The 12913-nt window shown below is 44.9% G+C and overlaps 1 protein-coding gene across 1 annotated transcript in view; it reads left to right on the forward strand.

Annotated features, from left to right (window-relative positions):
- Positions 1-1695: 1695 nt before the first annotated feature.
- Positions 1696-12913, forward strand: part of LOC311102349 (pleckstrin homology domain-containing family D member 1-like) — a gene marked incomplete at both ends in the record, with an annotated part of 35166 nt that continues 23948 nt past the window's right edge. The window contains one exon of the mRNA XM_084143665.1: positions 1696-1853. Coding sequence (XP_083999791.1) covers positions 1696-1853 — 158 coding nt within the window. The remainder of the gene's footprint in view (positions 1854-12913) is intronic.

The raw sequence follows: 12913 nt of genomic DNA on the forward strand, positions 1-12913 counted from the left end.
TAACCAATCAGAGAGGTGGGAGGGGCGCTGCCTTAATTGACATCAACGGCGCCCGGAGAGAAGATATTGTTGGGGGTTAAATGCCTTGCTCAAGAGCAAAACAGCTGATTTTTCCACCTTGCCGGCTCGGGGATTCGGACCAGCAACCTTTGGGTTATTGGCCCAACACTCTTAACCTGCCGCCCTGTAGCTGATGGTTCTGTGAAAGGTCATGGGGTAAACCAAGAAACATCCGCCTGGCCCAGATTAGGACATCAGCCTGTCCCAGATTAGGACATCAGTCTGGCCCAGATTAGGACGGCAGATCCATATAAGCAATGATATTTTTAAATTTAGAACTCATTATGAATGTTTACTGTCCATTAAACCTACAGTATGTATAGAGACGATCCCTGGGTCTTGGAGAACACGGGGATGGGTTATTTGGAGAACACGGGGATGGGTTATTTGGAGAACACGGGGATGGGTTATTTGGAGAACACGGGGATGGGTTATTTCACTATACATCCACGTAGCTGTCATATAGGATGGATACAGAGGCAGAAATAGATATAGATGTTAATCTCCCATCCATTAGCACACACACACACGCACGCACGCACACACACACACACACACGCATTCCCTAAATCTGCATATATGCTGTATCGCTGGCTGTAACCATGCAGATGTATACATCTGTAACAGGAAATATTCACACAACATACCGTGCTCTCCATTTGACCATGTAGCATGCTCTTTGCTAGAAAGTAGAGTGCGTGTTCTTGTCGAGCAGCATCAGCTTACACTCCTACGGGCTCCCTGCTCTAAAGTAGTGCACTAGGGTGCCATTTGGGATGCACACTTTTCCCTCTACAGGAAGCTGCACTACACTAATCTGAATAAGAGATTTGACTGGCCTGCCTGTCTGGCTCAGAGGGAGAGGATGACAGGGATGTATTGACCTTGCAACAGATTTACTAAAACTCGTTTCTAAAGCCTCTGCCTCTCTCTATCTCTGTCTCCCTCACTCTCTCTCTCTCTCTCTCTATCTCTCCCTCTCTCTCTCTCTCTCTCGCTCTCTCTCCTGCCCTCCCCCCAACCGTCTCTCCATCCCTCCTCTCCTCTCCGTCCAGTAGTCTGCCTCCAGCTGATGCCCGTATTGGCAGCTTCATCATTCCACCCCGCTGAGTTTGGTATTGGGATTTGTTTGTTACTTTGTCTGTGAGTGTGTGTTGTGTCCACAAGTGTGTGTGTGTACGTGTCTGTCAGTGTGTGTGTGTGTGTGTACGTGTCTGTCAGTGTGTGTTTGTGTGTGTTATTGGGTGTGTGTGTGTGTACGTGTCTGTCAGTGTGGGTGTGTGTGTTATTGGGTGTGTGTGTGTTATTGTGTGTGTGTGTGTGTGTGTGTGTTATTGTGTGTGTGTGTGTTATTGTGTGTGTGTGTGTGTGTGTTATTGTGTGTGTGTGTGTTATTGTGTGTGTGTGTGTTATTGGGTGTGTGTGTGTTATTGTGTGTGTGTGTGTTATTGTGTGTGTGTGTGTGTGTGTTATTGGGTGTGTGTGTGTGTTATTGTGTGTGTGTGTGTGTGTGTGTTATTGTGTGTGTGTGTGTGTGTTATTGTGTGTGTGGCTGCTCTGTGTGTACTTCCTAGTTCCCCATTTCTGTTTGTGTTCCATTGATATTTTGTCCTCCCTCCCCACCCCCCTGTAGCGATGTTCTCCTCGTCGTCCAAACCCTCTTTATTCTCCCCCTGGACCTCCATGGACAGACAGACAGACTCTGAAGTGCTGGACATTAGCACCAAGGTGCAGCTGCATGGGGTGCTCTGGAAGAGGCCTTTCGGACGGCCCTCCGCCAAGTGGTCCCGCAGGTAGGGTCTGCCTAGTTCATTCCACCTAGCAGCAGTTAGGGTCTGGCATGGTGACACAAGTACTGGCAGTGTGTATAGAAGAGGGAAATGAATGACAATGTTAACGCAGGTTTACAGATGCACAATTTTAATCATGTACAAAAAAAAAAGGGCATTTTACACAACAGCATAATCCCTGTTAAAATCAGGTTAAAGCTCTCTGGAGGACTGTTTAATGTGAGATAGCTGACATGTTAAAGTGCTCCATTACAATGTACTGTACTGTTTGCTATTATTGTACCTGCAGAACCTTTTCCACATTTTGTTGTGTTACGAAGTGGGATTAAAATGGATTTAATTTTCATTTTTTGTCAACGATCTACACAAAATACTCTAAATGTCAAAGTGGAAGAACAATTCTAACATTTTGTAAAAAAATAAAATATATGAAATATAAAACACTAATATGTCTTGATTAGATAAGTGTTCATCCCCCTCATTACATGTTAGAATCAGCTTTGGCGTTGGAGTCTTTCTGAGTTAGCAAATTATTCTTTAAAAAATTCTTCAAGCTCTGTCAAGTTGGTTGTTGATCATTGCTAGACAGCCATTTTTTCATGTCTTGCCATAGATTTTCAAGCTGGTTTAAGTCAAAACTGTAACTAGGATTTAACTAGGAGTGTCTGTTGGAAAGCAGACTAGGATTTTGCCTGTGCTTTTTAATCAACAAAAAAAAAACTCATAACATGATGCAGCCTCGCCGGCAACTGGGCTGCTGTGGGATCGACCTCTTCCAAGTTCAGTTCAGTTTGTCCCAAAATGGCACCCTATTCTCTGTAGTGTACTACTTATGACCGGAGCCATGATAAAGCTCACAGTCAAACCCTTGGCTCAGAGCCATAATGATTTTTCCCCCACTACAGTAAGTGCTTTCTATGATCAACAATATAGTGCAAAGAACAATCTAGTCCTGTTTCTCATAGGATCCCCACACAGCACTTAGCCTTAGACAGAGGAACACTAAAGTATCAAATCAATAAAACATTCCACGCGATATCGGCATGAACAAAGACACCATAGCTGATGTGCAGAGACTGCTTACAGAAAGTATTCAGACCCCTTGACTTTTTCCACATTTTGTTGTGTTACAGCCTGACATTGAACATCCCTTTGAGCATGGTGAAGTCATTAATTACACTTTGGATGGTGTATCAATACACCCAGTCACTACAAAGATACAGGCATCCTTCCTAACTCAGTTGCTGAAGAGGAAGGAAACCGCTCAGGGATTTCACCACAAGGCGTTTTTTTTTTTTAAATAGTTTTTCCTAGCCACCGTGCTTCTACATCTGCATTGCTTGCTGTTTGGGGTTTTAGGATGGGATTCTGTATAGCACTTTGTGACATCTGCTGATGTAAAAAGGGCTTTATAAATACAATTTGATTGATTGATTGATTGATTGATTGATTGATTGATTGATTGATTGATTGAAGGCCAATGGTGACTTTAAAACAGTTACAGAGCTTAATGGCTGTGATAGGAGAAAACTGAGGATGGATCCAAAACATTGTAGTTACTCCACAATACTAACCTAATTGACAGAGTGAAAAGAAATAAGCTTGTACAGAATAAAAATATTCCAAAACATGCATCTGGTTTGCAACAAGGCACCAAAGTAATACTGCAAAAAATGTGGCAAAGCAATTCACTTTTTGTGCTCAATTCAAAGTGTTATGTTTGGAGCAAATCTAACCACTCTTCATATTTTCAAGCAAGGTGGTGGCTGCATCATGTTATGGGTATGCTTGTCATCAGCAAGGACTAGGGAGTTTTTTAGGATAAAAAGAAACAGAATAGTGCTGAGCACAGGAAAAATCCCAGAGGAAAGGCTGAGATGGCACACCTGTATTTGGGGAGTTTCTCATATTCTTCTCTGCAGATCCTCTCAAGCTCTGTCAGGTTGGATGGGGAGTGTCGCTGCACAGCTATTTTCAGGTCTCTCCAGAGATGTTCGATCAGGTTCAAGTCCGGGCTCTGGCTGGGCACTCAAGGACATTCAGAGACTTGTCCCGAAGCCACTCCTGCGTTGTCTTGGCTGTGTGCTTAGGGTTGTTGTCCTGTTGGAAGGTAAACCTTCACCCCAGTCTGAGGTCCTGAGCGCTCTGGAGCAGGTTTTCATCAAGGATCTCTCTGTACTTTGCTCTGTTAATCTTTCCCTCAATCCTGACTAGTCTTCCAGTCCCTGCCGCTGAAAAACATACCCACAGCATGATGCTGCCACCACCATGGCAAACTTCAAGCAGGCTGTCATGTGCCTTTTACTGAGGAGTGGCTTCCGTCTGGCCACTCTACCATAAAGGCCTGATTGGTGGAGTGCTGCAGTGATGGTTGTCCTTCTGGAAGGTTCTCCCATCTCCACAGAGGAACTCTAGAGTTCTGTCAGAGTGACTATCGGGTTCTTGGTCACCTCCCTGACCAAGCCCCTTCTCACCCGATTGCTCAGTTTGGCCGGGCGGCCAGCTCTAGGAAGAGTCTTGGTGGTTCCAAGCTTCTTCCATTTAAGAATGATGGAGGCCACTGTGTTCTTGGGGACCTTCAATGCTGCAGATATTTTTTGGTACCCTTCCCCAGATCTGTGTCTCGACACAATCCTGTCTCAGAGCTCTACGGACAATTCCTTCGACCTCATGGCTCGGTTTTTGCTCTGACATGCCCTGTCAACTTTGGGACCTTATATAGAAAGGTGTGTGCCTTTCCAAATCATGTCCAATCAATTGAATTTACCACAGGTGGACTCCAATCAAGTTTTAGAAACAGCTCAAGGATGATCAGTAGAAACAGGATGCACCTGAGCTCAACTTCAAGTGTCATAGCAAAGGCTCTGAATACTTATATACCTGGTGCTGGTCCTGGTCCTGGTCCTGGTGCTGGTCCTGATGCTGGTGCTGGTCCTGGTCCTGGTCCTGGTCCTGGTGCTGGTCCTGGTCCTGGTCCTGGTGCTGGTCCTGGTCCTGGTCCTGGTCCTGGTCCTGGTCCTGGTCCTGGTGCCAAAGGGTTGCACATTTTGTTTTTTGCCCTAGCACTCACATACCTTATTCAATTGAAAGGCTGGATGATGAGTTGTTTAATCAAGGGTGTGAGTGTTAGGGCAGAAACCAGGAAACACTGAACAAAGAGTGGGATGATGATGATGATGATGATGGTGATGCAATGGCATTGTATTAGCAGTGGGCTAATAAACAAAATACTATAAGAACGTTTTTTGTTGTTGTTGTAAATCATCCCTTTCGTAGCACCTTCCACTCGATTCAGGAAAGCTGTGTCGAGTAACTTTTGCTCCATGGCCTCCACATCCTGGACAGTATTCAGCCCCCTCAGATTACCACGGTCAGCCCCCTCAGATTACCACGATCAGCCCCCTCAGATTACCACGGTCAGCCCCCTCAGATAGTGCTGCTGTCACTGTGTTACCACGGTCAGCCCCCTCAGATAGTGCTGCTGTCGCTATGTTACCACGGTCAGCCCCCTCAGATAGTGCTGCTGTCGCTATGTTACCACGGTCAGCCCCCTCAGATAGTGCTGCTGTCGCTATGTTACCACGGTCAGCCCCCTCAGATAGTGCTGCTGTCACTGTGTTACCACGGTCAGCCCCCTCAGATTACCACGGTCAGCCCCCTCAGATTACCACGGTCAGCCCCCTCAGATAGTGCTGCTGTCGCTGTGTTACCCCGGTCAGCCCCCTCAGATTACCCCGGTCAGCCCCCTCAGATAGTGCTGCCGTCGCTGTGTTACCACGGTCAGCCCCCTCAGATAGTGCTGCTGTCACTGTGTTACCACGGTCAGCCCCCTCAGATTACCACGGTCAGCCCCCTCAGATTACTACGGTCAGCCCCCTCAGATAGTGCTGCTGTCGCTGTGTTACCACGGTCAGCCCCCTCAGATTACCACGGTCAGCCCCCTCAGATTACCACGGTCAGCCCCCTCAGATAGTGCTGCCGTCGCTGTGTTACCCCGGTCAGGCCCTTCTTCATCCCTGTCTGAGTCCGACTGCAGATCAGAAGACTCCGCTGCCTTTTAAAGTTTGATCTGGGCCTCTTCATAGGTAGCTGTGAAAAGAAAACATCATTAAGTATTTAGGCTACTGATCCAGTGCAACCTTTAACCAAGGACTCCATGGACCCTTAGCTGGTCCCTAGTTGGGTTAACCTTTTGGGCCAGACCTGGTCAAACCCATGGGTCCTTACAGTGGGGAAAAAAAGTATTTAGTCAGCCACCAATTGTGCAAGTTCTCCCACTTAAAAAGATGAGAGAGGCCTGTAATTTTCATCATAGGTACACGTCAACTATGACAGACAAAATGAGGAAAAAAATTCCAGAAAATCACACTGTAGGATTTTTAATGAATTTATTTGCAAATTAGGGTGGAAAATAAGTATTTGGTCAATAACAAAAGTTTATCAATACTTTGTTATATACCCTTTGTTGGCAATGACACAGGTCAAACGTTTTCTGTAAGTCTTCCCAAGGTTTTCACACACTGTTGCTGGTATTTTGGCCCATTCCTCCATGCAGATCTCCTCTAGAGCAGTGATGTTTTGGGGCTGTCGCTGGGCAACACAGACTTTCAACTCCCTCCAAAGATTTTCTATGGGGTTGAGATCTGGAGACTGGCTAGGCCACTCCAGGACCTTGAAATGCTTCTTACGAAGCCACTCCTTCGTTGCCCGGACGGTGTGTTTGGGATCATTGTCATGCTGAAAGACCCAGCCACGTTTCATCTTCAATGCCCTTGCTGATGGAAGGAGGTTTTCACTCAAAATCTCACGATACATGGCCCCATTCATTCTTTCCTTTACACGGATCAGTCGTCTTGGTCCCTTTGCAGAAAAACAGCCCCAAAGCATGATGTTTCCACCCCCATGCTTCACAGTAGGTATGGTGTTCTTTGGATGCAACTCAGCATTCTTTGTCCTCAAAACACGACGAGTTGAGTTTTTACCAAAAAGTTCTATTTTGGTTTCATCTGACCATATGACATTCTCCCAATCCTCTTCTGGATCATCCAAATGCACTCTAGCAAACTTCAGACGGGCCTGGACATGTACTGGCTTAAGCAGGGGGACACGTCTGGCACTGCAGGATTTGAGTCCCTGGCGGTGTAGTGTGTTACTGATGGTAGGCTTTGTTACTTTGGTCCCAGCTCTCTGCAGGTCATTCACTAGGTCCCCCCGTGTGGTTCTGGGATTTTTGCTCACCGTTCTTGTGATCATTTTGACCCCACGGGGTGAGATCTTAAGTGGAGCCCCAGATCGAGGGAGATTATCAGTGGTCTTGTATGTCTTCCATTTCCTAATAATTGCTCCCACAGTTGATTTCTTCAAATCAAGCTGCTTACCTATTGCAGATTCAGTCTTCCCAGCCTGGTGCAGGTCTACAATTTTGTTTCTGGTGTCCTTTGACAGCTCTTTGGTCTTGGCCATAGTGGAGTTTGGAGTGTGACTGTTTGAGGTTTTGGACAGGTGTCTTTTATACTGATAACAAGTTCAAACAGGTGCCATTAATACAGGTAACGAGTGGAGGACAGAGGAGCCTCTTAAATAAGAAGTTACAGGTCTGTGAGAGCCAGAAATCTTGCTTGTTTGTAGGTGACCAAATACTTATTTTCCACCATAATTTGCAAATAAATTCATTAAAAATCCTACAATGTGATTTTCAGGAAAAAAAAATCTCAATTTGTCTGTCATAGTTGACGTGTACCTATGATGAAAATTACAGGCCTCTCTCATCTTTTTAAGTGGGAGAACTTGCACAATTGGTGGCTGACTAAATACTTTTTTCCCCCACTGTATGGTTTACACAGGCAGCCCAATTCTGATTCTTTTTTCCACTAATTGGTATTTTGACCAATCAGATCTTTTGTCTATAATTGGGCTGCCTGTGTAAACACAGCCAAATAGACCCATTACCATTTTATATGGGCTGTAGTTGACATACAGTAACCTTATTCGCTTTAACCTTCTATTTTTTTTTTCATTTGAAAGACTAATTTTAATATTTTTTACCATTCAGAATCAATTCAAGATCATATTTAATTTAAAGAGGAACTGCACCCACTGATTTGGCCTCATTTTTTGGCTTGCTCCTCAAGAAATGCTGGCGGCCATGATAGAAGCCAAACGTGAGCTGGCTTGGGGGTGTGGTTTGATGTGGGTGTTTCCTGGGTGTGTCCTTGCCAACACCGTCAGCTGTCCCCCCCCCCCCCCCCCCCCACCCCCCCCCACCCCACTCAATCACAACAAACAAACCTCCTGGAGGTTGACTTCAATAACTACAGGCAGACGTATGGTGAGATGCTGGAGGAAGCTTTGAATGGTTCAGTAGCCTACAGAGTAATATGAGAAGAATGCAATTGCTGAATTTATGTAGATATTCTAGCGTTTTGATAACTTTCAAATATATATAGTCCCCTGTAGCTCAGTTGGTAGAGCATGGCGCTTGCAACGCCAGGGTTGTGGGTTCGTTTCCCACGGGGGGCCAGTATGAAAAATGTTTGCACTCACTAACTGTAAGTTGCTCTGGATAAGAGCGTCTGCTAAATGACTAAAATGTAAATGTAGTAACAGGTCCATGTAGTAACAGGTCCATGTAGTAACAGGTCCATGTAGTAACAGGTCCATGTAGTAACAGGTCCATGTAGTAACAGGTCCATGTAGTAACAGGTCCATGTAGTAACAGGTCCATGTAGTAACAGGTCCACGTAGTAACAGGTCCATGTAGTAACAGGTCCACGTAGTAACAGGTCCATGTAGTAACAGGTCCATGTAGTAACAGGTCCACGTAGTAACAGGTCCACGTAGTAACAGGTCCATGTAGTAACAGGTCCATGTAGTAACAGGTCCATGTAGAATAAACAACACTTTACACAACACCATAGAAGCAGTGCTAATTTAACAATGTTCATCTTTCATTGTCTTTCCCAGCAGATACAGTTACTGAGCCTATTGATATTTTGTGTGGTGGTAATGGGGTTACCTTGGTAACATGTCAGAGTGGTCATACCTTCCTGTGTGGTGGTAATGGGGTTACCTTGGTAACATGTCAGAGTGGTCATACCTTCCTGTCTGGTGGTAATGGGGTTACCTTGGTAACATGTCAGAGTGGTCATACCTTCCTGTGTGGTGGTAATGGGGTTACCTTGGTAACATGTCAGAGTGGTCATACCTTCCTGTCTGGTGGTAATGGGGTTACCTTGGTAACATGTCAGAGTGGTCATACCTTCCTGTGTGGTGGTAATGAGTTTCCTTGGTAACATGTCAGAGTGGTCACACCTTCCTGTCTGGTGGTAATGGGGTTACCTTGGTAACATGTCATAGTGGTCATACCTTCCTGTGTGGTGGTAATGAGTTTCCTTGGTAACATGTCAGAGTGGTCACACCTTCCTGTGTGGTGGTAATGGGGTTACCTTGGTAACATGTCAGAGTGGTCATACCTTCCTGTCTGGTGGTAATGGGGTTACCTTGGTAACATGTCAGAGTGGTCATACCTTCCTGTGTGGTGGTAATGGGGTTACCTTGGTAACATGTCAGAGTGGTCATACCTTCCTGTGTGGTGGTAATGGGGTTACCTTGGTAACATGTCAGAGTGGTCATACCTTCCTGTCTGGTGGTAATGGGGTTACCTTGGTAACATGTCAGGGTGGTCATACCTTCCTGTGTGGTGGTAATGGGGTTACCTTGGTAACATGTCAGAGTGGTCATACCTTCCTGTCTGGTGGTAATGGGGTTACCTTGGTAACATGTCATAGTGGTCATACCTTCCTGTGTGGTGGTAATGGGGTTACCTTGGTAACATGTCAGAGTGGTCATACCTTCCTGTGTGGTGGTAATGGGGTTACCTTGGTAACATGTCAGAGTGGTCATACCTTCCTGTGTGGTGGTAATGGGGTTACCTTGGTAACATGTCAGAGTGGTCATACCTTCTTGTGTGGTGGTAATGGGGTTACCTTGGTAACATGTCAGAGTGGTCCCGTATACAACAGGAGTTCCCTGGTCCTGGTGCAGAATATACAGGGTTTCTCCCTCCCCATATTGACTGATACCATTCAACTCAATAATTAAAAAAAAGACAATACAAGTAAAAGTTGTGTCTAGTAAAATTGTAATGCCGAGTGCCAGGACTTTCTCCATTCAGAGACCTCAGTATCAAGCCTGTCTGTCAGTGCCAGGTCTCTCTCCATTCAGAGACATCAGTATCAAGCCCGTCTGTCAGTCTGGCTCCATACATGTTTCTGTGAACACATAGTCACTGTTCTGTTACCAAAGGCAGTTAGGATAGGTGATATCTGACACACAAACATTAATTTTTTAATTTAATTAATTAATTAAAAAACAACATAAACAGATACTATGTTGAAGTTTGAACAGGTCAGACTAAACCTGCCTAATTCTGGTCTCCCCATCCACAACCGTTAGTTAGCAGGCAAGAGGTGAGGCTGGTGGAACCAACCTGATCGCTGCGTTGACCTTTCCATTTCTCTTCAGATATCATAAAATGTGAAGTGAAATAGAATGGTGAACACAGCGACCAGGCTGGTTCCACCGGGCTAGGTTATGTCCTGGACATTATATGGAGAACCCAGTGATCAGGCTGGTTCCACCAGGTTAGGTTATGCCCTGGAGGTAATATGGGAACACAGTGATCAGGCTGGTTCCACCAGGCTAGGTTATGCCCTGAAGGTAATATGGGAACACATTGATCAGGCTGGTTCCACCAGGCTAGGTTATACCCTGGACATTATATGGTAACACAGTGATCAGGCTGGTTCCCCCAGGCTAGGTTATGCCCTGGACATTATATGGAGAACACAGTGATCAGGCTGGTTCCACCAGGCTAGGTTATACCCTGGACATTATATGGTAACACAGTGATCAGGCTGGTTCCCCCAGGCTAGGTTATGCCCTGGACATTATATGGGAACCCAGTGATCAGGCTGGTTCCACCAGGCTAGGTTATACCCTGGACATTATATGCATCTAAGAAGTAGAAAATAAGCAACAAATAATGTCAGTTTACATAAATGACGTTTCACAATTGGGTTATCAAATGTATCAAAGTAATGAAGTGGTTTGTCTTCTGTAATTGTACAAATTATGAGACTGTGAAAGCTGTTGCCGCTGACAGGTGAAGGTTGCTGGCCGGATACTTATAGGAACGCTCACAGCGAGGTCATGTCTGCGTGATGCTGATGAGGTACTCCCTCGCTGGTCTTCTCTACGCTGCATGTTCAGCTGCAAACTGGACATCTCTGGAACAACTGTAGCAGGCAATCTGATAAATTGGTGTTGACAGCCAATTGGTAAATTGCATTTTGTTCTAAAGGAAGGACAAAGCTTTTTGTTAATGCACTTCACAACCAAAACGACTCTACTAGTTGTATCTTCTTTGCTGGGGAATTAACCTACTAGTTTGTCAAACCGGGTAATTTTTTATAAAAACTTTTCACATAACACATATCACCTGTCGTTGTTGATGAAGCCATCTGTGTCATCAGGGCAGTAACTCGGGTCACTATCAGAGGCCTCATGATGGCGTGTCCTTTTCGTAGGAGTGGAGGGAGACACTGGCAACAATGGAGGACGTGTCATTGATATAGTCCCGACACAAATCTAGGGTTGCTACCCAAGCCGGCTGGTCGTACGTTCTGTCGGTTCAATTACCAGAGACGCGACCCAGTCGTTCAGTCTTTTTGTTCTGTATCTATGGACGCGACCCAGTCGTTCGTTCTAAATGTTCTATTGCCATACTGGCTGGCAACGTTCTTATCCCTTGCTTGCTAGCTAGCCAACTACGGCTAATTTACAGTCACGTCAAACAGTGCAGCCAGAATAACAACGAAGTAGCGGCATTTGCATTTGTTTAAGCTGTTTTCTAGTGACATTTATTTGGATACATCCATAACAATGAGCTAATGAGGTTCGATTTCACCTGGCGTAGAAAATGTGCTCTCTCGTCAGGACACTGTTGTTCCGAGGAGCTAGCCAACGACACAGCTAACACAATCACTTCAAACTGAAGCTGGAAAGACAGCAAACTAGCTGCACTTCGTTTAGTTTGACCTGTTTTCTATTGAAATGTATATATCCATAAAAATGATGCTGATTCATGATTTCGACTGGCTGAGAAACGCTGCCTGCCTGCCTGTCTCGTCCCGACTCCTGACACGTTCATTACTATGGGACAGCTGGAGATCGAATTTGAATATTGAAACAAGGTTAATACAAATCTCCGCTGTTGAAAACTAAATGTTAGTCTAAAAAGAAATGTGAGATAATGTTTAGATGCTTTTTATAGTGGAGATCAAGTTTATAAATTGCCCGGCTGGGCTGACGAGACAGTGGATTGGTCAGTCAGATGGAACAGAGTAAACAGGCATTTTAACGTCATAGATTTAGCCGGTGGTAACTTGTGGAATAGACACCGGCTGGAATGCGGTTTTAACCAATCAGCATTCAGGATTAGACCCACCCGTTGTATAAATAAATATGAATGTCTCAGCTCTTATTGCGGGACTTTGACTATCCCCTTTCATTGATCCACAATCCACAGGTAAGGGTGGACAGTGCAATATGAATGTCTAATAATGCAATATGAATGTCACAATACTGTAGTAGGTTGACTGGTAAAGCTTAATGTGGCTCATTTCACAGTGCTTTCAGAGACATGCAATATCAGGTATAACGCTAATATTGTAAACTCGTCACGGAGTAGACTGATACCTCATTTCATTGATCCACAATCCATAGTGGAGGCTGTACAGTGAAATATAAGTATGCCCCAAAAGCAAATTCTGAAGTGTAATCCATCACAGTGTGATTCTTTTTGTTGTCTTGCCAAATTAGCTAATTATTGTCTTTTGTTGAATTTATATAACAACATTCCAAACTTGTTTAGCATTATCTAGTCCAAATATGGCATCATTCCACTATTGGTATCCATTTGCATCACTTTCAATTAGGGACTTCTATGATGAAGGCGAACTGCAAATTCCTCTATTGTGGCTGACCCGTATCGATGCCACAAT

This window comes from Coregonus lavaretus (genome assembly GCF_964263955.1).
Source record: "Coregonus lavaretus genome assembly, chromosome: 27".
Classification (NCBI taxonomy): Eukaryota; Metazoa; Chordata; class Actinopteri; order Salmoniformes; family Salmonidae; genus Coregonus; species Coregonus lavaretus.